At 37.1% G+C, this 24,306-nt stretch overlaps 3 protein-coding genes across 3 annotated transcripts; 1 reads left to right on the top strand and 2 right to left on the bottom strand.

Annotated features, from left to right (window-relative positions):
- Positions 1-4,548: 4,548 nt before the first annotated feature.
- LOC104247304 (uncharacterized) lies at positions 4,549-6,501 on the bottom strand. Its single transcript, XM_009803268.1, has one exon. The coding sequence runs from the start codon at positions 6,499-6,501 to the stop codon at positions 4,549-4,551; it is 1,953 nt and encodes a 650-aa protein (XP_009801570.1).
- A 2,095-nt stretch (positions 6,502-8,596) lies between these two features.
- LOC104247302 (DNA-3-methyladenine glycosylase 1-like) lies at positions 8,597-13,309 on the bottom strand. Its single transcript, XM_009803267.2, has 2 exons — positions 12,294-13,309; positions 8,597-9,131 (listed from the first exon to the last, which is right to left on the bottom strand). The coding sequence occupies exons 1-2, from the start codon at positions 13,229-13,231 to the stop codon at positions 9,110-9,112; spliced, it is 960 nt and encodes a 319-aa protein (XP_009801569.1). The 5' UTR covers positions 13,232-13,309; the 3' UTR covers positions 8,597-9,109.
- A 7,435-nt stretch (positions 13,310-20,744) lies between these two features.
- LOC138890503 (uncharacterized) lies at positions 20,745-21,751 on the top strand. The gene is made up of 2 exons (XM_070173894.1): positions 20,745-21,036; positions 21,267-21,751. Exons 1-2 carry the CDS (start codon positions 20,745-20,747, stop codon positions 21,749-21,751), a joined length of 777 nt encoding a protein of 258 aa, XP_070029995.1.
- The last annotated feature ends 2,555 nt before the right edge of the window (positions 21,752-24,306 follow it).

The raw sequence follows: 24,306 nt of genomic DNA, 5'->3' as shown, positions 1-24,306 counted from the left end.
GGTCTTGTTTATTTTCTTAGTTTTGAAAAATGGCATCATATAATAAAAATTGGTTGGATGGTAGTTGTTCATACTGTGATGACCCTTGTCTTTATTGTGGAAGACCACACTCGTGGCAAAATTGTTTAATTTTTCCGGGGGTGGATTGTGCGCACAATCTCAAACCCATGAGTGGAGTATTAGTGATAAGTGTGGTTTTTAAAATGGTCATTGGGATGATTGTGTTGATTGGTCCTTCCCTTCCCCAAGCCCCCGCTATGATGATTCTATTGTTTTTGATGAAAATGATAGGGCTAACAAATTGGAAGAAGTTAAGCATGGCCGAAAGGGAGAGTTCAAGCTCATGTTGGAGTGCTTACTTGAAGGAGGAAACAAAGAACAAAGTGACTTGGAGGAGCTTTTGGAAAATAGTCTCCAAAATTCCTTGGCACTTAATCAAAACCAAGAACTCTCAAATGCCCAAAATGGGAAAATAATGCTCATGTTGGAGACCATTCTTTAAAATGAGGAAGAATGTGAGCTAAAATTTGAAGAGTCAAGAATTGAACCTCCGCCAACCGACCCCATGAGTACCAATGATGGCGAAAAAAACATGGACTTAGAATCAACCGGTGTAAATAAAAATCTGGTTGAGAATGACTCTAGTCCGGGGGAAGAAGAGGATGTCAGAATAGAAAAATTGCAAAATGAAGATTTGAAGTCACATTCCAAGCATTTTCAACATTAGAATTGTATAGTGATATAAAAATTGAACTACATGAGTCCGTGAGGGACTGCGAGGAGGAAAGGCAACAACCATACATTTTACAATTTGAGTAAACAAAAAAACCAAAATGACATTCCTCACATAAGAGCCAAGAACTGCAAAATGAAGAATTTAAGGCTCGGCTCGATAATCAACTTACCACCCCCTATCGCTCGTGGTAACAAGCTTGATTCCAAGCTAGGTGCACAGTTCATATCGTCCAAGTGGCGAGAAAAGTGGTAAAATTGTTTGCGTCGTGACACGACTTTAAATCAAACGCTTGTTGGGAGGCACCCCTATTTTATTTTATTTTTATTTATTATTGTATTATTCTTGTAGTGTAGATTTTTATTTTTAGGAACATGAAACACAAAGCCATTGGAAGGATGTAACAACAAACCATTGGTTGGAACTAAGTGTGAGGTACCCGCACGAAGGACCAAGATTGGGAGAAGTCTGAGTACCCCATGAGCTGCTAGTGCTTCGGCCTTTGGCCTACCAGGAAGTTTCTTTTACCCTCTTATTAGTATGGTGTGCATTGGGGACAATGCACAATTTTAAGTGTGGGGTGGGAGACTTGCCTTGATACTGTATTGTAGTGTACATAGACATGGAACATGTTGTAATATTGTATATGTGTTGTTGCGTATAGTTGACTATAGTCACATTAGGAGTAACTGACTTGGCCCAATGACGGACGCTTGTTGACGGGTCTCTTGAGGGTCAAAGTCGAATCTAAAAAAAAAAACAAAGGTACAGGACTCTTCTTGAGGACGGACCACTTGGACAGTACTCTTGAGGGAAGTAGTCCATGTAGCTTCTTTTTATTTTATTTTATTGTTCTTTTCTAGGTAGTGTAGTAATTCCACCTTGGTTTTTCTTTAAACCACGGTTCTTTTCCAAGGGTTTTATTTGAACCGGGTGTAGTTAGGTTTTTTTTTTGGGGAGTAGGAGTCATTGTGTTGTGTTTTGAAGTGAAGCAATATCTCTTGACTTTGTTATGCTGTGAGAATAGTGAGTACTTTGGTTGCGACGCTTAGGCTCAGTTTTTGACTCTTGTAGAAGTACCTTAAATTGTATTATCTTAACTTTGCTCAACTGCTTTGACTAGAGTGTCTTGATGAATCCAATCCTGAGTGAGTTATGTGTCATGCGTGTGTGAGGTTTGTTGTATTCTGTGCATTGCATTTGATGTCTAGAACTTGCCCTGTGTGTTTGCAAAGCGAAATAGTAGTTTTGTTCAGTCTTGGAACTGATATAGGCATTTCTTTGTTGAGCCATATATGTATATTTTATCCTCCTAATTGTTATGTATCGTAGTTAACCCCTTTGAGCCTGTAATCTAGTTTCTTTGGCAACCACATTACAAGCCTTACTCATTTGTTTGAATTAACCATCTATTTGAACCATTGTAACCTCTCATGAGCACTTGAATTGTTATGAACTTTCTAAAAGTTAAAGTGTGGGGTGGTTGGTTTGGCTTTTGAGTGGAACCAATGAAATAAGGAGAAAGGTGCACTGATTTGAAAAAGCAAGAGCCACTTGAATTGGGAAAAAAAAGGAAAAGAAAAAAAATATTCTTTGATAGTGATGACTCTTGATATAATTGTTCTTAAATAATTTGGGAGTTGATGTATATTGATGTGAAGGTGGAGTTTGGTTTGACATAAGTATGGGGTTTGAATGTTAAATTATATGTATTAAAATGCTTAGGGAGGTGTAGTCACTCTTATATCTAAATATATCCTACCCGTCCTGTAGCCTACATTACAACCAAATAAAGTCCTAATTGATCCTAGATTGAATGAGCTCAATTAGTGGAGTAGTACACTACGGGCAAGCTTATGGTGCATCTTTTGTGGCATATGAAAATTATTTTTGAGAGTGAGTGAATTCTTTCTATCTTGAGTTCCTAAGTGTTCTTAAATTTTATTGTGTGGAAACACTTTTTTTTTGTGTAAGGGCACATGAGTCATGAAGGAAAGGTAATGTCAGTGACCTCTATATTAGAGTAAGTGGGTGAGTTGTGAATAATGCATGGTACTTGTGAGTCAAATCTTGAGGTGAAGATGTTACGCTTTTGTGCTTAGTCTATTTTAAATATTCTTGGTGTGATGAGTTAGAAAAATTGCTTTAAAAAGGTTGTGCTATATAAAGTGTAGTTTGATTACTCGAGGACGAGCAATGGTTTAACTGTGGGGTGTTGATGATAGGCTATAATTACGTGTTTTAGTTGATTATTACACTATAATTTACTGCACTTTAGTTGAATTTACGCTTTAATCGCTAGTATTTTGCACTAATTATGTGTTTTATGGCTTGTAGGTATGATTACGAGCTATATAGATGTTATGGAATGAATTTAAGTGATTTGAAGCTTTGATGTCTGAATAAAAGCTCAAGTAATTAAGCCGGGATCGTGTTCGGGGGTCAAATTTGATAGTTGAGAACAAACGAAGACTCGATGAGGTATATTGCGTACTGTCTAGTAAAATACACATAACTTTTTACTCAAAACTCCATTTTGGCTCCATAATATATTATTGGAAAGATAACTCAAAGGACGATAACTTTCATGTTTTGTGTTTTACCAAATTCTAAACGGAACAGGATGAAAAATTGCGGTTTCACCGCGATCGCGGCAGAACCACGGCAGAGTGCAGACGCAGACAATTGAAGAATCAGAGCCATGTTTGGCCGCGGTTTGACCGCGACCGCGGTAGAACCGTGGCAGGAGGCGGAAATTTCAGGGACTAAAGTGCAAAATACGGGATTTTTAGCCCAAAACCCTATTTTAAACACTAGACTCCGCCCAAGAGAGGATGTATTATTTTGGAGAGTTTTTTTGGCAAGAAGAACAAGTGTGAGAGAGCACCCAAAACATCTTGGTTTCTTCTTCTCTTTATTTTTCTTGCAAGTTTTATGATGAATATTGTTTTAGTTTATTTACCCATAGTTGGGAGTAGCTAAATCCTTTGTCTAAGGTTTTGATGGAACCTATTTGGGGATGAACTTCTTGTTTATGTTAATACAAATTGTTAGTCTCAATCTTTACTTGTTCAACTTTGTGTATGTTGTAGTTAATTGATAGGATCCTCAATTAGTTGTGCCTATTTAGTGTGTATAACTCGGGAGAGAGTGCATATTTAGGTTATTGTTGAACAACACCAGTCCCAAAGTATAAGAGGGATCTATAACAGCGGGTTTAAAGGCGGGATTAGGGATAACGAAGCCTTGGGTGTAATCTTAAGTGAACTGTGTTAATTAAAGCTAGCTAGTGTATCTCGGGAGAGTGCAATAGTATATTACTGTGATTACTCGGGAGAGATTTACGGTAAGAAAAGTGTTTATGATTGATAGAGGTGTGTTGGTCAATTTGTATGAAGCATAAACAAAAGGGATTCCATCAATAGGGGAAGTCATTACCTTAGCGCTTTCTCATTATTGTTTACAACATTAGCATCCTTAGTTTACAGCTGTTTATTTAATTGCAATTTTAGTTATTGAAGGCACCATCAACTGTGATTCAAAAGTTTGGGAAATTGGTTCTCAAGAGTTTAGTGGGTCTAAAGATTGTGATTGATAGGTTAACTTTCTGTGGATTTGACCCTGGGCGTAATACTCGGATTATATTTGCAACGTACGCATTGTTCTTTTTATAAGGCATAGTTGGGCGTGATCATCGATCTTCTGCAAAAAGATCATGCACATTATTCATAATAATATCACAAAACTTGGATCATACAGTCTAATATTATACTAACGTTCAGAGAGTTTCTGAACAAAACCTCTAACTAAAATTATTAAAGAGAAGATAGCAAAGTCTTTGAAGCACTTGGAGGAGGAGCAAATGACATCCCTTCTTCTTCTTCTACCCTAATCACATTCTTTCCCTTTTTAGTCTCTTTTTTTCCACTAATTTGCATCATTTTTTCAACTGTACTTTGAACATTACCACTATTATCAAACTTCATTTGCATGATAATATTCATTTGTGACTTAACAAACCTATACTTAGTAAGCCATCTTTGTATTTTCCCAGAAGTAGTCTTTGGTACACTTCCAACTTTAACAAGTACCACTTGTCCAATTTCAACACCCTCTTCTTTCATTACTCCTTTCCTTATTCCTTCACATATTTGCTTCAAAAACACACTCTCTCTTTCACCCTTGCTCTGCACCTCTGCGACAACTACTATTGTTCTGTATTCAGATTCAGACATTTCGAATGCTGCAAGACAACCACCTCGTAGGAGATGAGGACAACTATTATAAGCTGTTGTCTCCAAATAATGTGGATGTATTTCTTGTCCATTTGGGAGTTTAATAACATCAGAACATCGACCTGTCACGTATAAAAATCTCTGTTCTCCTTTTACAACTCCTCTATCACCCGTTTGGACATAGCATTTGCCCGCCTTATTTTTTAGTCTAGCATTGAACACTTCTTGAGTTAAAGATGGATGTCCTAAATATCCAATAGCATTACTAGGAGATGAAATCCATATTTCTCCTTCAACTCCATCTTCTACTAGTTCATTTGTTTCTTCATTCACAACTAGAATTTCAATATCTACATCTTCATCTAGTCTAGCACTTGGTAACAGCTTATTGTAAGTTGGAAAAGTCCAAAAGTTGTCACCATTATTACATCTCCATGATGTTGACACAAATGTGCCATTTTCAGCTAAGCCATAAGAGGGAGAAATTGCCAAAGGATTTAGCCCAAGAGGCTTAAAAACTTCAACAAATTCCTCAACACAAGAGTTATAAATTGGCTCGTTAACGATGATCAAATTCTTCAAGCTCAACATACTAATAGAATTAACAGTTCCTGTCTCAGTCGTCTCAACATGACCACGTTTCAACACAAGTGGTAAGGCAAAAGAAGGAACTGGAGTACAAGTTGCCTTAAACGCCGAAATCAATTCAAGCCAAATCCTAGGACGATTGACAAATGCATTCGGGGATGTCAACACACATGTTGCCCCTGATACAATTGTCAATAATAGGAACATGAGTCCACAATCATGGTACTGAGGTAACCACGAGACAACAACTGTATTCGGACCAAAATCATAAGCTTTCCTCGCGACTCTAACATTATGAGCCGCTGAGCCTGCAGTCACTAAAACAGGCTTAGGAATTGCAGTTGCACCTGATGTGTACTGAATCAAGTACACATCATCAGTTCTGCAACCATTATAACTATTACCATCACAAGTCACATTTTCCAATTGCATTTTCATTTTCTTGCCCTTTAAATCATCGGTTGAAATCCATCGAAGCATCTGTAAAGCCTCGGACAATTTCTTATTACTAGAGCTCGCGACATACTTATTAACATGTCTAATGTAATCACTTGATGCTATAGCAACTTTTGGTTTTGTTTGAGACACAACTCTAAGAAAATGGTGATAATTTTCATTGCAAAAAGATAGGTGAGGAGGACTAATAGGAATGGCTAAAAGGCCAGCTCTTTGACACCCAAAAATAATTTCAACCAATTCAAGTCCAGGAGAGCATAAAACAAGAACAGTATCATTTCTTCTTAAACTAAGCAACAATTCAGAGGAAATGCATTGAACTGAACTGTTTAATTGCTCATAAGTGAGGAATGAACGTTGAATTGGGCCATCTTCAGCCCAAATAAAAGCTGGTTTGGATTTAAAAGCTGGAAGTTTAGCCCATATTGGAAGATAAAGATCAACCACAGGTTGGTCAGGAAAACAAGGGCCATAATTTTCATAGTTCATGGCTATAATCTAAGTATGTTAAATTTTGTATGAGCAAGAAGTTTTACATGCATGTTGTTATTTATACTACGTATTAACTATTAAGATTAAGATACAATTAGGAATTTTTTAAAAAAGTTTGATCGAGAGGTTTTTGATGATTTCTGTTGATAAGAGGAATTTAGAGGATATATTTCGCATATTCTGATTTATACATCAATAGCCTCGTCAATTTCATGTCTTATTATGCTAAAATACGACGTTATTATCGAGGGGCGAGATATCGACTCCAGCTTCAGCTGCAATATCCGTAAACGTTTCCTCGTCTGATACATTACTTAATTTTTATACAATAATATAAAAACTTTCTTACACTAGATTACTTAGAAATTTGTACATCACTAATCGTCTAAGAAACGTTAGTTTTCACTTAATGGGAATTTGAATCTGCGCGAGGATACCGTTTTCAGAAGTTCGGACAAATTTCCGCATATCTATCATCTATTAGTATTGATTTGTGTGGAACCGAGGGTCTATCGAAAACAACTTTTCTAGCTCTTTAGGGTAGAGGTAAGGTTTGCATACACACTGTCCTCCCCAGATAGGGGCGGAGGCAGAAGTCGAGCTATGGGTTCGACCGAACTCCATAGCTTTTAGTTAAATAGTGTATTTATATTAAAAATTTTATTGAATACGTACAAATATAAAATTTAAAACGCAACCATTAGCACGTGAAATCGACGTTCTAAAATCCAGAACCCATAAGGTTTAAATTCTTGGCTCTGTCGCTGTCCCCAGACACGACACCACTTGTGAGATTCCACTGGGTTATTATTGTTGTTGTTGTTGTTGTGGTGTTGCTTCATCAATGATTTATAATATGATATTTCTATGTATGCACAAATTATATTTTAGATATTTTTGTTTGCAGGTACCTTCGGGACATATCATAAAACTAGAACGACACAAAGAAGCTTAGCATGTTGGATGTGTAAGAATGTCGTTAGGATGACATACAGAAATAAATAAATGGTCCAACTTTTGCCTGAAATGAATTTAAATAAAACATGAACAGTAAATATTCACTTATATATCGGACTACAATTTGTTTAGGATAGGTGTAATAGTAGTAGCTGTTTAGGTTAGTAATATATGAACTGAAGACATCAATATGACAAAAACTAACTCCCGCAGTATTTTTATTTTGTTCAAAAAAGTAAAACATATTTTAGATTACACATCATATAAATTTTTATAACATCAAACCAAACATGCAACAAGAACATCCTTATATTATTGATCTCTGCGTTACTAATTCATGCATAACTTATCCTATACTAGTCCTGTACAATATCTGTCACGTTTGTCAAACTGAATATTCCAATGATTCTAGCCTGTTTGGCCAAGCTTCTCAAGGGGAAAAAAGTACTTTTTTTTCCTAATTTGAGGTGTTTGGCCAAGCTTATTTGGGAAAAAAGTGCTTTTGGGAAGAAGCAGAAGCAGTTTCAGAGAAGCAGAAAAAAGTAACTTCTTTCCAAAAGCAAAAGTAGAAGCAGTTTTGGCTTTTCTTCTTACCTAAAATACCCTTAACAAAATATAGTATATACCAAAATAACCCTTAAACCTAATACTTAGGATATTAATTTATAAATATTTCTTCTTATTTTTAGAAAAACTTTCTAATATATAGTGACTTTAGGGGTGAATGCTTTTATATTTGTTGAAGGAATTTTAATATATTTAACTTATATTAAAAGAATTAAGTACTTTTAAATTTTATTTTCATATTTTACTTAAATAAAATGAATTTTTTTAATTATTGCATGTAATAACAAAATTTTGATATTATTTATTTACTTATAATATTAATTATTAAGTAAATCTATTCATGTCCTTATTCGTAATTTGACACTTAAAAGCACTTTCTAAAAAGCTTGGCCAAACACAAATTATTTCTCAAAAGTGCTTTTCAGACTGATTAGCCAAACACAAATTGCTTCTCTCCAAAAGTACTTTTTTCAAAAGCACTTTTGAAAAAAGCACTTCTCAAAATTAGCTGATTTCTCCAGCTTGGCTAAACAGGCTAGAAGTCAACTTCAGTAAAACGAATATCCACTTCTCTCTAAGCCAGTTAGCACTAGGAATTAATGAAACGGTTAGTACATAAGATTACAAATGAGACTTCTAAACCAATTGACAACAAACATTATTATATTTACTTCTACATAAGACAGTACCTGCAGTTTTCCAATTATTATTCCATTTTACCAGATATCAGTATTGTCTCTGGAAAAATCAGCCAATTAATAAGATCAGAATTACTTTTGTTATGCAATGCTGAAACCAAGAATATTCTCTTTAATTCTCAAAACCAACATGGGAGATTTGTACCAACTGGTTAACTCTTCTCTTGCTTTTTCTTTTTCTTTTCCTGAGGTGATATAATATGTTCCAAGACAGTTCCAAAGTGTCCTTCCTCTGTCAAAAAAAGATGAGTCGCAACAAAAGTTCTTGCTGAAGTTACAAAGTGAATTTACAATGTTCTCAGCTTGATAACCTGTGGCTAAAATTGTAGCTATTTGCGACCCCAAAAAACTCACACAGCCAACTGACAACTCTCTGCCTTCACTTACTGTCCCCATGCACATGCCCTGTATTTGATCATTTCATGATTAGCAAACAAGAAAATAATGTTGTTGTAGCTACAAGAAGCTTGAAAGGCTAGAATGAATCTGTACCAAGGGAAAACTGGAGAGAGAGGCAACTAATCTCACCCTAGATAATACCAACGTGAGAGGCAAATTCGTGATATAATTTGATGGGTTCAGTATTTATGTTCTCACCACTTATCCATTACGCTCTTGCATTTGTAGGTTCAAAACTTGGTTTATGTAAGAATTTTAGTGACTTTTTACATATACATTGATGTTTCTTAAAAAAATGAACTCTTCACATCGCACTGAAGTCACTGAAATACTCAAGGGTAATTTTAACAGCATAAACAAGAGAACACAGGCTATACATAAATGAGAAACACATAGCAAGGCAAAGATAGACGTGATATAAGGCAAGATTAGCAACAACTTTAAACTCATAAAGGCAAGAAAAGATGTTTCCTACAGAAAGTAGGAACTTGATGCAAGAGAAACTTTTTTTGTTTAATAAGTAGTCTCTATTTAACAAGGCATGATAGCATGCCAAATGACTACTAGCGTAATTTGGTAAATTTGTGCTATGGGAGTAACTGTGCAAAAACTTTATATCTCATCAGCTAAGTTACTCGGTGTTACCTAGCATTTGCAGCTGATAATTACCAACATATTTTTTCATTTAAATAAGGGAGCATTAGGCTTCTTAGGTACTTAGGATAGGCATGCTTGTATTAGGGTAGGCTGTCTATATCTCACCCTTGGGGTGCGTCCCTTCCCCGGACTCTACGTGAATGGGGATGCTTTGTGCACTGGGCTGCTCTTTTTAGGGCTTCTTTGGTACTTCATCCAACCTTATCGGAGGAAGATATTCCAAAGAGATTCCGGGTGCTTATTCCTAGGATATTCTAGGTTGAATTCCAAAGTTATTGTTGTTCCTTTCTGTCCAACAGTCCCCACCAAATAGCATGGGGTATGATATGCAAAATTTTCTGAGACATTTTGCTGAGTCAAGAGCATAGTTAAAATGATTTCATAAGTAATGAGATGCAATATTGGAGTCACTAGAATTCATGGCAAAGTTGTCTACTAAAAGGGATCAGAGCAATTAGCACCTTTTTTTCCACTGACGAAGTAATATATTTTTATGAACTAGCGCCTTAAATCAGAGAAGGTTTTCGGGAAGGAAGAAAAAGAAAAACGGAAAATTGGCAAAAGATCTTGGCTGTTAAGTCTATACAGCTCATTATTGTGGTTCCAGGAGGGTGATGAAAAGTTGAAATGACTATTATTAAAGAATAAACTTGGTCCCGCACTAGTTTGGAGGAAGATCCCAAACAGATTAAGGTCACAGTCTCATTCTTTACTAATGGAAATCACATGTGAATCGCGTGGGTTCTTATTCACATAGATTGTAGATAGAAATGAATGACAAAGGTCAAGTCAATAAGGCTACTCTTGGATTTGTTAACCAAGAAAAATGCAACACCAAACATCAACCTAAATGCCAAAGCCAATGGATCTTAGCAGTTATATGCAAGGAAACTCATCGCCAAATTCTTTTTAGTTCAATTTCCTTTTGTTCTCCTCTCCTTACATAATAGGAACAAAATATCCCCTCTTCTTTTGGTTTATTAAAATGCCGTAAGTTATGTTGCTCGGACACTGGTGCGGGTGTCCGACACGGGTGCGTATCTAGAGGTCAAATCTTTTAAGATGTAAATTCTAAGATTTGGGGATACGGATCCTAATACATATACGGGTGGGGGAATCCGGCTAAAAACAAAATAAATAAATAAATAAAATCTCTAAATTATGAGAAATTTTGTGGAGTACTTACATATAGCTTGTAAAGTGAGGATTTTTTTATTATTCTTAAGTTGTAAATAAGATAAGTAAATGATTGATTTCCTAGATAAGGTATGCTATTTTCTTCAAATTTACTCTAGCTTTGATTTTGATTTCGGGAATCAAATTGTATCTCGCATCTAATTTTTCCGTCCGTCGTGGTCAAAGTACCCAAAATTGTTTGACTAGATCCGGTACAGATCCCATACCCACACCCATACTAGTGTCGTGTCGACACGGGCGCGGCACCTAAACTGTCGTGTAGGAGCAACTTAGAAGTTTTCTTATTCCTCCTTTCATATGAAAGCCTTAGACATATGAATGATAACTAAGATCCTACCAAGATACGACATGTGATTTTAGCTTTGAATTGTTAACCGAGTAACCAAGGAAACAGCACGTAGATCCGCTCAGATTCGATGGAACAAAATTGATGTTATCACTTTTTTCCTACTTTTTCTTTTCTTTTTTAAGCTTTTGACTAACAAAGCAGAACTACCTTGAGATTAATCTAACTACTGTGTAACTACAATATTGTGAAGGACAAGTTTTACCTGAAAAGAGAAGGGAAAACATGGAAGAAGATTCTTAAACATCTAAGCAGAAACCAGCTAAACACTAGAGAAGATTCAAAATCATTGCATGACGGCAATTAAGCCGATGATTCTATTAAGCACATTTGACTTCCAATCCATAGAAGACAGGTGAATCTACAAGCCATGTCATGTAAAAGTTTCTGAACTAGAAGCTCAAAGAAACGCATACAAACTTGTATATGCTGCTTGAAAACTTAATAGCTTCAATATTGAGGTACTGTGGCCTTAGAGAAGATATTATGCATTAATGCTCTTGCTCATTATGTGCTTTAATTTGACACAAGTCTGTTCCGAGCTTCTACTATAGGGTCACAATGCTATCATTATATTTAAGATCACACTCCAACCCTCATATCAATTGTCCCCCTATAAGGCTACCTCAAATCTCAATATGTGTTTGATACAATGGATATCTCGATAAGTTTTATATATATAGACTGCCTAAAAACTTTAATTCCATCCATTCTAGAAATTTTACTCACTGATCATCAAGTTCCTGAGCAAAATTTTGGTTCCCCGAAGTTACAGTGTGCCCACGGGGCATCAACACTCTCACATTGTCATATAGGTTAACGGTACATTCATCTCAGCTAAGCAAAAGTAATCAATCAACTTTCACCCACGGATAACCATCATTTCCTACTAATTTGACGGTAATGAAACATTCTTGGAAACAATTACTGCACAGTTACTGGCAAACTAGAATCAAAAGGAAACATACCCAACATTAAGAATCCCATTAAGAGGATCCAAGAAATGCTGATGTTGCTGTTGCTGCTGCATTGGCAACATTTGCTGCTGTAGCTGCAAACTAACATCAGAATTCGCCACAATAGTTGCTTTCGAATTCGCCCCCTTTGCCTCTACAAACCTCCAAATATACCAAGAAGCAACCGATCTATAAGGCTTCCACTTCTCACACAACTGATCCATTTGCGAAGGCCTAGGAAGATCCTCAAGCCCATATAACATTTGAACTCCCTTTCTAATACCAAGATCATGTATTGGCAAAACATCCGGACTATGCAACGAAAATATCATAAACATATGAACTGACCAAGGCCCCACTCCATTGACCATAGTAAGCATAGCAAAAAGGGACTTATCATCCATTTCCACAATTGACTTATCAGACAAAATCCCATTTTGATACTTCCTTGCTAGGTCATGTAAATAACTTGCTTTTCTAGCAGATATCCCAATTTGACGAAGCTGTTGTGGGGTTAATCCTAAAACAATATCTGGACTTATATTACACTCACCACCACAAAGAGAGATTAATCGAGAATAAATTGAGGAACCAGCTTTCAAAGCTAATTGCTGAAAAAGAATGCTTTTTGTCAAGGCAAGAAAAGGGGGTTGAGAAAGTTCAAGAATGGGAAGTGGGTAAGTTTGTATTAATGGGATAAGTAATGGGTCGGAGGATTTGAGGTAGTTAATGGCTGATTCTAGTTCACCTTTCGATGAAAGTGAACAAGGGACGATTCTTGGTACGGAATTATTGTGGGAATCTGTAGTGTTGGAAAGTTTGCGAATTTTTCTGGGCCGAGAAGGGAGTTTGGAGGGGGGTGAATGAGTTTGGCGGGGTACATTGGTTAGGTAGGTGGTGGTGTTAGGGTTGGGTTGAGATGGAGATTCTGATTCTGATTCTTCGCCCATTGTTGAAGATTTTGAAGGCAGCACTGTCACTGTTTCAGCTTTTGTGATTTTGGAGGAGTGACGCTGTGAGGGGCGGAGGGGGTAAAATTTTAATGTGAATATTTGCACCAATACTATATATATATATATATATATATATATATATATATATATATATATATATATATATATATATGCCGGTGCAAAGTAACTTATATTTGGAATTCCAGATACAAAAATATTAAAGTAAGATCAGCACCTTTAGTCACAATAAAGCGGAGAGAAGCATTTAATACGGAAACATCATAGTTTCTCCAAGGCAGTTTCCAACTGTAATTTTTAAACAACTCTTAAAGATTGAATATACGTAAATCCATAATCTGAACAATTTAATCTCTTTGCACAGAAAATCACCTTCTATTTGGAATTTCTGTTTGTACAAAATCAATATTAGCATCTGAATCTCTACGAACACCAAAAGAGTCAAAAAGATATAAAATAAAATGACATAAAAATTCATCCCATGCAGCACCGTTGAGATGAAAATTTGATTGTGCAATAATCAACCTCTCTATGTTGGTTCTACAGACGATAAGGAGAGCTCACAATGCTCAGATGTTTTTCAAAATCCTTTCTTATCAAGTACTATACTATATTTGATTCAGGAGAAAATTTTGTATGCTCAACGAGTAGCGGTTTGCATGCGCACCTTAGCAGAAAATTTTCATATAGGCATTTGAGCAAATAAAGACATACATATACAGAATCGACCAAGAAAGCAAAAATAACATATATATGATATATATAAATCAAATATCCAAAATCATCAACACTGAGGTAAAAAGAAAAATAAAATACAAACGCAAGGGAATTTCAGAGGCAGGATGAATTCTAACTGAATAATCTCTAAAGAAATAGAATCAAATACTTACACGGTCACCATGAGGAAACCAAGATCACGATCGAGAGGCCAACATAACTAATGTTGCTGACAAAACAAGCAATATGTTTTGGGGCTTTAGATAATGATGAAGAATTTCGTATCTGTCTTGAAATTGTGAAGGAAGGCGAGAGCAGAGGCCACTTCCAGTGCAATTCGATATCCATTGAACCATGGAATTGAGGTGTATCATGTTTCCTAAGCAGGTTTTACTCCGTGCCATTCTCCACGAACTCACACACTAAGAAACCCACAATTAGGGTACACGCCAAGACAGATTAACAAAGTATGGATGCCAAATTTTGCCCAATACTCGAGAGAAGCAAAGGGACAGGACAAAAAAAAACAGCTCGGTCCATTTGGGGGAGAAAATGAAGAGTACAGCTGGTTTGCTAAAACAGTAATTGTATTGGTCAAAATCTGACCGTTGCGGTCAAGTTGACCAACATCCCGTCCAGGCGGCAAGGCAGCGAAAGACGACATGGTCTATTCTACATCCAGCACTCTCGATACCCGTCGAGTCAGAGGAAACGACGTTTAGAGGACGACCAAGACAGACATAATGTAAGAAAGCATCGGATCAAGTGAATAGCAAAGGTCCCATGACTATATATAGTAGGGGAAAACCTTCGGTTAAGAGGACGGTTCTTGACTTCTTCCTCTCTCCTTAATTCTCCCTTATGTAATCTTCATAAGAGAAAAAAAAAACGAAGCAATCTCCAGAAAAACATGTAAAACAACCTCCCCATTGATTAATGGGAATCACAATGAAGAGTTTCAATAAGATTGATTACCTCCTTTTCATCTCACGTACTACTTTTCCAATTAGCTCATTGATCTGGAATTTATTATGTTTAACTAAGATTTACCCCTTCATTTTCTTTAATTGATTTGTCCAAAAAGGTTCCAATATCTTTTGAGTCAAACAGTATTGTGATACACGTGTTTATAGTAGAAGGCAAGAAAATTCATGCACCAATAAGATGAGCCCAAGTTCTATAGTACAACTAACAATACTTTTAGTACAATTGTTCACAACGGTGTTCATACACCCTTTCACATTTATATATTTGGCGAGAAAGATCAACTGCTGGTCTCTCTTCTCCAATTCCTCGCCGAGGGATCGAGCACCGGGATTCTCCCTCAGTTGCTCGTGCATCTCACGACACTTGTTGCGATAGCGTCGATACTTCTCCAACATCTTCAAGAAAATCTTGGCCCGAATGTCGGCCCTGCGCATACTCTCCACTTCCACCATGTACATCTGAAAAACGAGAAGATGGGTTAAAGCCATATCACCAAGAAAAACGAGAAAAGCATAAAAGAAAAGTGTAACGTACCCTCAGGCCCATAGCGGCCACTTCATTCATCAAGGCGCTATCAGGAACGTTCCAGAGAGCCTCGTCCTTGGTAGCAGAGCACAAAATGTCGAACTGCGACACCAAATCCTCCGTGTCCCCTAGGAGATTAACATCCGAAGAGATCTCGAGAATACGGGTCGGGCCTCCTGCATGAACCATCGAGTGGGTAATACCCTCCTCAAATATCCTAATATCATCAGGTTCGAGGTCCGACTCGGATTCATAGTCGTCGACCACAACGCCTTTTCCTCTTTCAACGGCTGAGGAGGAAGCACGACCAGGTATGGAGGACGAGGGTACGTCCGAAACCACAACAGCAGCCTCAGAAATCTGACCCCTCATCACGACAGGTTGCTGATCAACGACAGTGGAAGGAATCTCCGTCGAGGGGGCAGATACGATGGCTAGCTCCATTTCTACGGGCGGAGCGGTATCAATCCTTGCCCTAGATACTATCAAGGGAGAGTCGTCCAGGTGTATTACAGTTGGAGGGGTTGTCTCGAATTCCACTCGCCGCCTCTTGGATGGCCCTTCTTCTTCCTTAGCACGGGGAGATTCACCCATCAGATGAGCGACACGAGTCGGGACCTCAGTTTGAGAAGTGGCCTCTGCAAGAATAACCACAGCCGCAGACTCAACTAAAACAGCCCTCGATGAAGGCCGAGCGGTAGGTGCTACAGCAGGGCGAGCAGATAATGCCAACTGACGAAAAGCTAATGAAGGAGCCCTCGCTCTCCAGCACTCTCCATGGCATCGACAAACAACACATAAGAAACTAAGCAAAAGGAGAGCAAAAATAGCAAACAGAAATGACATCTCACCTGTAAGGGGCCTGCGTCCAAATTTTTCATAAAAGATCGACCATGTGCGAACCCCCACCGTATGGGGAAGGATGGCACCCACCCACTCGCGGATACCTTCGACAGATGGAGGGGGAAATTTCTTGGCTGCAGAGACATAACAGGGTTTAGTACTGTAACAGAAAGTGGTCGGGCATCTCACCGACTAAAAACATAAGAAACCTACGCGCAAAGTTCCACTTCTCATGGAACCCCATTGGATCCGCCACAATGTGCTCAGTCCGCACATAGAAATAATTCTCGTAGAAACGACGGTTAGCCCTATCATCCATCTTCACCACCAGACTCTTCGATCCCCGAGGAAGCATGTGAATCATCGTGTCGCGAATGAGTTGAGGGGAGAAGATATATAGCATGTGATCCAAAGTGATCTCACGATCGGCGAGTTCCGCAAACTTGAGCAACATAAGGAACATCTTGTACAGGTACGGCGAAAGTTGGGCAGGGCATACCTCATAAAAACGGCAGAAATCTACCACCAGAAAAGGGGGAGGAAGTGTGTACCCAATAAAAAAGGGGTAGGCGTAGAACACGCAGTACCCGGGGCATCCAAAATGGACTATGTCGTTCCCTACCGCCGGCCGCATGTCAATGCAACTGGGGATTCCCTACCTAGCTTTCAACTTTGCAATCTCTTCTTCTTTTATAACGGAGGGGACAGGTTTCTGCTCCACCCCGGTACGACAGCAGAAGTCGGTCCATTCTCTCCCAGGACGAGGCAAAATCTCGGCTACCGACGGAACCTCCTCATCTTCTACCACTTCTACTCCTCCGGTGGTCAGAGCAACATTTTCCTGCGCCGAAATTGTGACAGGGAAATTAGTGCGAGAAAAATCACCAGCCATTTTATCAAGATGGTATGGCAAAAAGACAATGGAAAAAAAAAAGATGAAAGTTTTCAATCAACTGGGGGCGAATGAAAATTCGGAGTATCAGGAAGAAAGTATATTCGCAAACTTCTTTCATGTAAAGGGCAAAAAAGTGTGTCAATCAAATGATGAGTTCCTTCTATTTATAAGAGACATAAATCCCCCAAGCACGAAACCCAAGAGTTGCCAATCGAATCTGATAAGGCACGAAACATTTCGGTTCCCTAGGAACGTGTGTCATAATGGCGGCAACCATAAAACGATGCTTCAATACCAAATGACGTTTCGGTTCAGAAACAGCCGCAATGGTCCAAGGATATCGAAAGAGCGTCATCATCTCACTTGAAACCTAAAAAGCATAACCAAGGAACAAGCAGTCAGATTTCTCTCGAATTCATAGCAACCATGATCCGCCTGCCTGGCCCGACAGGGGACGACCCCGACAGACGGAGGGACTAACTGTATTGGTCAAAATCTAACAATTGCGGTCAAACTGACCAACATCCTGTCCAGGCGGCAAGGCAGCAAAAGACGACATGGTCTATTCCACATCCAGCATTCTCGATACTCGTCGAGTCAGAAGAAACGACGTTTAGAGGACGACCGGGACAGACATAATGTAAGAGAGCATCAAACCAAGTGAATAGCAAAGGTCCCATGACTATATATAGTAGGGGAAAACCTTCGGTTAAGTGCACGGTTCTTGACTTCTTCCTCTCTCCTTAACTCTCCCTTATGTAATCTTCATAAGAAAAAAAAAAAAAAAGAACGAAGCAATCTCCAGAAAAATATGTAAAATAACCTCCCCCATTGATTAATGGGAACCACAATGAAGAGTTTCAATAAGATTGATTACCTCCTTTTCATCTCATGTACTACTTTTCGAATTAGCTCATTGATTTGGAATTTATTATATTTAACTAAGATTCACCCCTTTATTTTCTTTAATTTGTTTGTCCAAAAAGGTTCCAATATTTTTTGAGTCAAACAGTACTGTGATACACGTGTTTATAGTAGAAGGCAAGAAAATTCATGCACCAATAAGATGAGCCCAAGTTCTATAGTACAACTAACAATACTTTTAGTACAATTGTTCACAACGGTGTTCGTACACCCTTTCACATTTATATATAGTAGTAATATATATAGTAGTAGTAGTAGTGTATATATATATATATATATATCACTAAATTATATTAAATAACTTACTTATTTTGTTATTTTAATTTAACTTTTAGTTATAATAAATTAATATAGTTTGAAATATATTGGGCGTGTGTATTTTATGTTTCTGCTTTCCCTTTAGGGGGAAGTGCACAGTTAGCCACTAATTAGAGATATTTTTACTTTTTAGCCATTGTTCAAAATGTATTTACTCTTTAGCCAGTGCTTAATAAATTTTTACCCGCCAGGACGAAAATACTCTTGTGCTAGACATGGGTGTTGTGTAAATATTAAGGACATGTGTCCTTAATTTCATGAATGCTGTATAAATATTAAGGACAAAGTGTCTTGTATTTACACCTTCCGTTGTTAAACTTTAGGATATCATGTCCTTAACTTCATATGTGCAGTGTAAATGTTAAGGACATGACGCCCTTAACTTCATATATGCAGTGTAAATATTAATGACATAATATCCTTTAACTTGTATTTGCACCTTATGTTGTTAAACTTTAGGACTTTATGTCCTTAATTTCATATGTGCAGTGTAAATATTAAGGACATAGTGTCCTTAACTTTATGAGTATTGTGTAAATATTAATGACATGGTATCCTTAACTTCATGAATGTCGTGTAAATATTAAGGAGAAAGTTTCATGTACTTGCACCTTTTGTTGTTAAACTTTAGGACATCATATCCTTAACTTCATATGTGCAGTGTAAATGTTAAGGACATGGTGTACTTAACTTTATGTGTGCAGTGTAAATATTAAGGAGACACATATCCGTAATATTTATACAGCACTCATGAGAAAGGGTAAAAATATCTTTTCGTATTAATTTTAATTGAGTAGTGGCTTTTTTTGCTCAGCATTAAAAATACTGGATAAAAACTAAATACTTTGTTAAAAAGTGGCTATCCCACGCCATTTCTACTTCCCTTTACGAGATTCTTGTAGTTACTGCAGAAGATTATTTCCAAGCTATTTTTATTAGCAATGGAGTAAAGTTTATGGAATAAGTGCACGGATAGTCATTTTCAGGGATGCTATTTAAAAATTAGGTAGTACTTATTTTTTCCTGAAATTTTAAACTAAAAATCTTAATTTCAGCACAATTCAAGACACTTTTTGTCTCGAAAAATTGAACTGAAAATTGAAATTCAAAACACATAGTTAATTCCTAAATAGTATAGAGTGGCTACCTGGTGTCATTCTACAAGTTTTGTACATTCCATGTATTGGAATAATGGGACCATCATATACCCAAGCTGATTAGCTCAACCAATCTTCAAGAAGTAGTCTAACTAGGTTAGGCTCAATTGGCCCAATGGTAGCTGGGCTATTGGCCCAATGGTCTGATAATTTCCTGAGCTTGTAAGAATTGCAAATCAAAAAGTATTAGTAGTATTGTTTAGAAGAATTAACCCAAATAGTCGTCCACCCTATCACATAAATTAAAAATAGCTGCTGAATGTATAATATATACATAATTTATTATCACATGTGTATAATTGTATATAATCAATGTATAATATAGCCGATTATTTGTATAAAGATCCCTATTTTTTTTAAGAACTAGATTATGACCCTAATGATTTTCTTTTAGATTCCTAGAGGTGAAAAAATATCTGGTACAAGTTCATTTGTCGGTTTTATAGACCAAATCGAATTATCTCCGATGAATATTATCCAACTCGGCATGTCCAAATATGATGCTAGATTAATTTGATGATTAATTCAAGAAATTTAATTAGCAGAAAAGTCATGTCCGAACATCCTAGGTCTATCTTCTAACTATTTATACTCTATATTATGTATACCAACTTCAATGGCGTACACATTTTTTTAAGTGGTGTCAATATTTGAAAAAATAAATAAATAAATTATTATTATAATAAGTAGTATTATAAAATTATTATATTGTGGATGTTCATTTATTACTCCGCTATAGATAATCTTCCTGAAGAAGATTATCTATTTAGTACGTTGAAGTTTATCTACAAGCAGCTGATGCAGGCAGGTTGCAAGCAACTCAATAAAATGATTTGCAGCAGCTTCTTATTAAACAGGCAGGTTGCAAGCAGCCCATGCAAACAGCTTACAAGCAACTGAAAAAAAGCCTCGCAGTTGCTTCCTTTCTTCTATAAATTGAGGAGATTTCAGTTCATTATGGATATCAGTTTGAAAGTTGAATAATATATTAGTTTCTCTCTATACTTGTCTTTAGTTTATTTTACTTTACAATTGTTATTTTATAACACGTTATCAGCACGAGACTCTGCCATCTCGAGCAAATACTTTGAAAGTATCAAAAGTACGAACTTTCTTTTTCTAAATAATGTCAAATCTTTATAAACTTGAATTTGTAGCCTTGGATATATCGGGCAAAAGCTACATGTCTTGGGTACTTGATGCTGAAATCCATCTTGATGCGATGGGTCTGGAAGACACCATCAAGGACAAAAATGGGGCATCAAAGCAAGACCATGCTAAAGCAATGATATTTCTATGTCATCACCTTGATGAGGGCCTGAAAATGGAATATCTTACTGTTAAAGATCCAGTCATACTGTGGAATAATTTGAAAGATAGATATGATCACCTGAAGATGGTCGTTCTTCCACATGCACGTTATGACTGGACTCATTTAAGGCTATAAGATTTTAAATCTATCAGTGAGTATAATTCTGCTATGTTCAGAATTATTTTCCAATTGAAATTATGTATTGATAATATTACTGATAATGATATGTTGGAGAAAACTTTCACCACTTTTCATGCCTCAAATATGCTCCTGCAGCAACAATATCGAGAGATGGATTCAAAAAGTATTCTGAACTTATCTCACATCTTCTTGTAGCCGAGCAACATAATGGGCTATTAATGAAAAACCATAAAAGCCGATCAACTGGTTCTTGTTCATTCCCTAAAGTGAATGAGACGAACTTCCATCAAGCTAAGCGTGGAAAAGGTCGTGGCCCCAGTCGTGGTCATGGCCGTGGCCGGGGAAGAAAATTTAATCATGGTAATAATAATGTACCAAAGAACCCTCCTAACCACCAACAGTGGAAAATGAAGGAACAAAAACATGATACGGTGCAAGCAACAAATGCAGAAAATGCATGCTATAGATGTGGAGGAAAAAGGCATTGGTCACGTACTTGTCGTACGCCAATGCACCTGGTTGAGCTTTATCAAGCCTCCCTAAAAAAGACAGAAAAAAATGTTGAAGCAAGTTTTATTTCTGAAGATAATGTTGACTTCATGCATTTGGATGCTGATTACTTTGCACTCCCAGAAGGAGAAATAAATCATGTGATCGCTGATGCATTTGTAGAAATTTAAATTTCTGTTGTTTGTATTAGTTGATATGGTTATGTAAAAGTTATGCTTTGATAATGATATTTACTATAATATTTATTTTGTTTATGTCGTTTTGAAAAATATGAATAATCCTCAAATTATATTTGGATCAAAGGCCAATCATGAAGATATTTGTATAATTGATAGTGGAACAACTCATGCCATATTCAAGAATCAGAAATACTTTTCTTATTTGCATAAGGAAAAAGCAAATGTTTCAACAATTTTTGGTAATATAAGTTTGATTGAAGGCTCTGGAAGGCTTATTATAGACAATGCATTGTTCTCCTCTAAGTCCCAAAGAAACTTGTTGAGTTTTATAGATATCCGCCGAAACGGGTGTCATGTTGAGACAATAGATAAAAAGAACGTTGAATATCTTTGTATTAAAAAGAATATTTCTGGCCAGAAATGCATTGTAGAAAAGTTACCAACTTTATCTTTTGGCTTATATTATTCAAAGATCAGTACAGTTGAAGCACACTCTATCATAAACCAGAAGTTTACTGATTCAAATACTTTTGTGCTTTGGCATGGCCGTTGGGCCATCTTGGATCAATAATAATGAGACAAATTATTGGAAATTCGAGTGGGTATCCACTAAAGAACCTGAAGATTCTTACAAATGATGAATTCTCTTGTGATGCTTGTTATCAAGACAAAATGCTCACTAGACCATCACCAATGAAGGTTGGCATGGAATCTCATGCCTTTTTAGAGCATATACATGGAATATATGTGGACCTATTCACCCACTAAGTGGGTTTTTTAAATATTTTATAGTCCTAATAGATGCATTTTCAAGATGGTCTCATGTATGCCTACTATCATCTCGCAACCTGGCGTTTGCAAAGTTATTAGACCATATAATTTAATTAAGGGCACAATTTCCGGATTATCCTATAAAGGCTATTCGCCTTGATAATGCTTGAGAATTCTCATCTCAAGCTTTTGATGATTATTATCTATCAGTTGGGATAAAAGTTGAATATCATGTAGCTTATGTTCATACTCAAAATGGCCTTGCAGAGTCATTTATTAAACGCCTGCAATTGATAGCAAGACCACTACTTATGAAAATAAAATTGCTCACTACTGTTTGGGGCCATGCTATCTTGCATGCAACATCACTTATTCATCTCAGACCAACACATTATAATAACTATTCTCCTCATAATTAGTTTTTGGTCATAAACCAAATTGTAACGACCCGACTGGTTGTTTTGAGCTTTTGCACTTTGCTCGCCAGTTCTCGAGCATGACTTGCTCCGTGTGATGTATTATGACTTATTTAAATTGTTGGTTTTAGTTTTCAGGGTAATTAGAATGACTTTGGAAGAACAGGTCCTAGTTTGAAGCTTAAAATTTGAAAAGTTTGACCAAGATTTGACTTATTAGTATATGATCTCGGATTGATATTTTTATGATTTGGTTAGCTCTGTTAGGTGATTTGGGACTTAAGAGCATGATCGAAATGCATTTTGGAAGTCCGTGGAAGGTTTAGGCATGAATTGGCGAAATTGAGATTTTGGCATTTTCCGGTTGATAGGTGAGATTTTGATATAGGGGTTGGAATGGAATTATGAAAGTTGCAGTAGCTTCGTTGTATCATTTTTGACGTGTGTGCTAAATTTCAGGTTATTCGAACATGGTTTGGTCGGGTTTTGATCAAAAGCGTAATTCGGAAGATTTTGGAATTCTTAGGCTTGAATTCGATGCGAATTTGGTGTTTGAATGTTGTTTATGGGATATGTTGGCATGTTTGGTTGAGGTCCCGAGGGCCTCGGGTGAGTTTCGGGTGGTCAATCGGACCATCTCATGTTGTAAAATATTGCAGAATTGTTGGTGGTGGAGTTGCAGGTTTTTGACCTTCGCGTTCGCGATGCATGTCCTGCGTTCGCGAAGGGTTAAGGTGCGAGGCTATGAAATTGGCCTTCGCGTTCGCGAGAATGGTTCCGCGATCGCGAAGGTGTGAGGTCTTTGGTCACCATGTTCGCGAGGTTCAGGTTGCGTTCGCATAGAGGAAGAAGGATAGCTGGGTCCTTAGTGCATTTGTTCTACGCGTTCGCGTAGTTGGGGTTGCGATCGCGGAGTGATGAGTGTGTTGTGCATCGCGTTCACGAGAGCCTTCTCGCATTTGCGTAGAAGAAATTTCTGTCAATGAAGCAGTGTGTTTCGCGAACGCGAGGGATATGTCGCGTTCGCGATGAAGAAATGTCTGGGCAGGCAGTTTATATTTTTAAATTGAGGATTTAAGTCCAATTTCATAAAAACCATTGGAGAGCTCGGGAAAAGGTGGAATTTGAGGAGATTTTCAGTGGAGCTATTGGGATAAGTATTCTTCACTCATATTTGGTTTAATTCCATGATTTGGTCTTGAATTTTATCATTTAATTTGAGAATTTAGAGTGAAATTTGGGGGAAAATGAAAGAAAAGTTGAGATTTCTTTTGGGGAATTGAATGAGCAATTGAGATTGGATTTTGACGAATTTGATATGGGTGGACTCGTGAGTGAATGAGGATTTTATTGATGTGA

This window comes from Nicotiana sylvestris, chromosome 4 (genome assembly GCF_000393655.2).
Source record: "Nicotiana sylvestris chromosome 4, ASM39365v2, whole genome shotgun sequence".
Taxonomy (NCBI): Eukaryota; Viridiplantae; Streptophyta; class Magnoliopsida; order Solanales; family Solanaceae; genus Nicotiana; species Nicotiana sylvestris.
The sequence above is the reverse complement of the archived record's forward strand: the minus strand, read 5'-3'. Positions and strand labels throughout refer to the sequence as shown.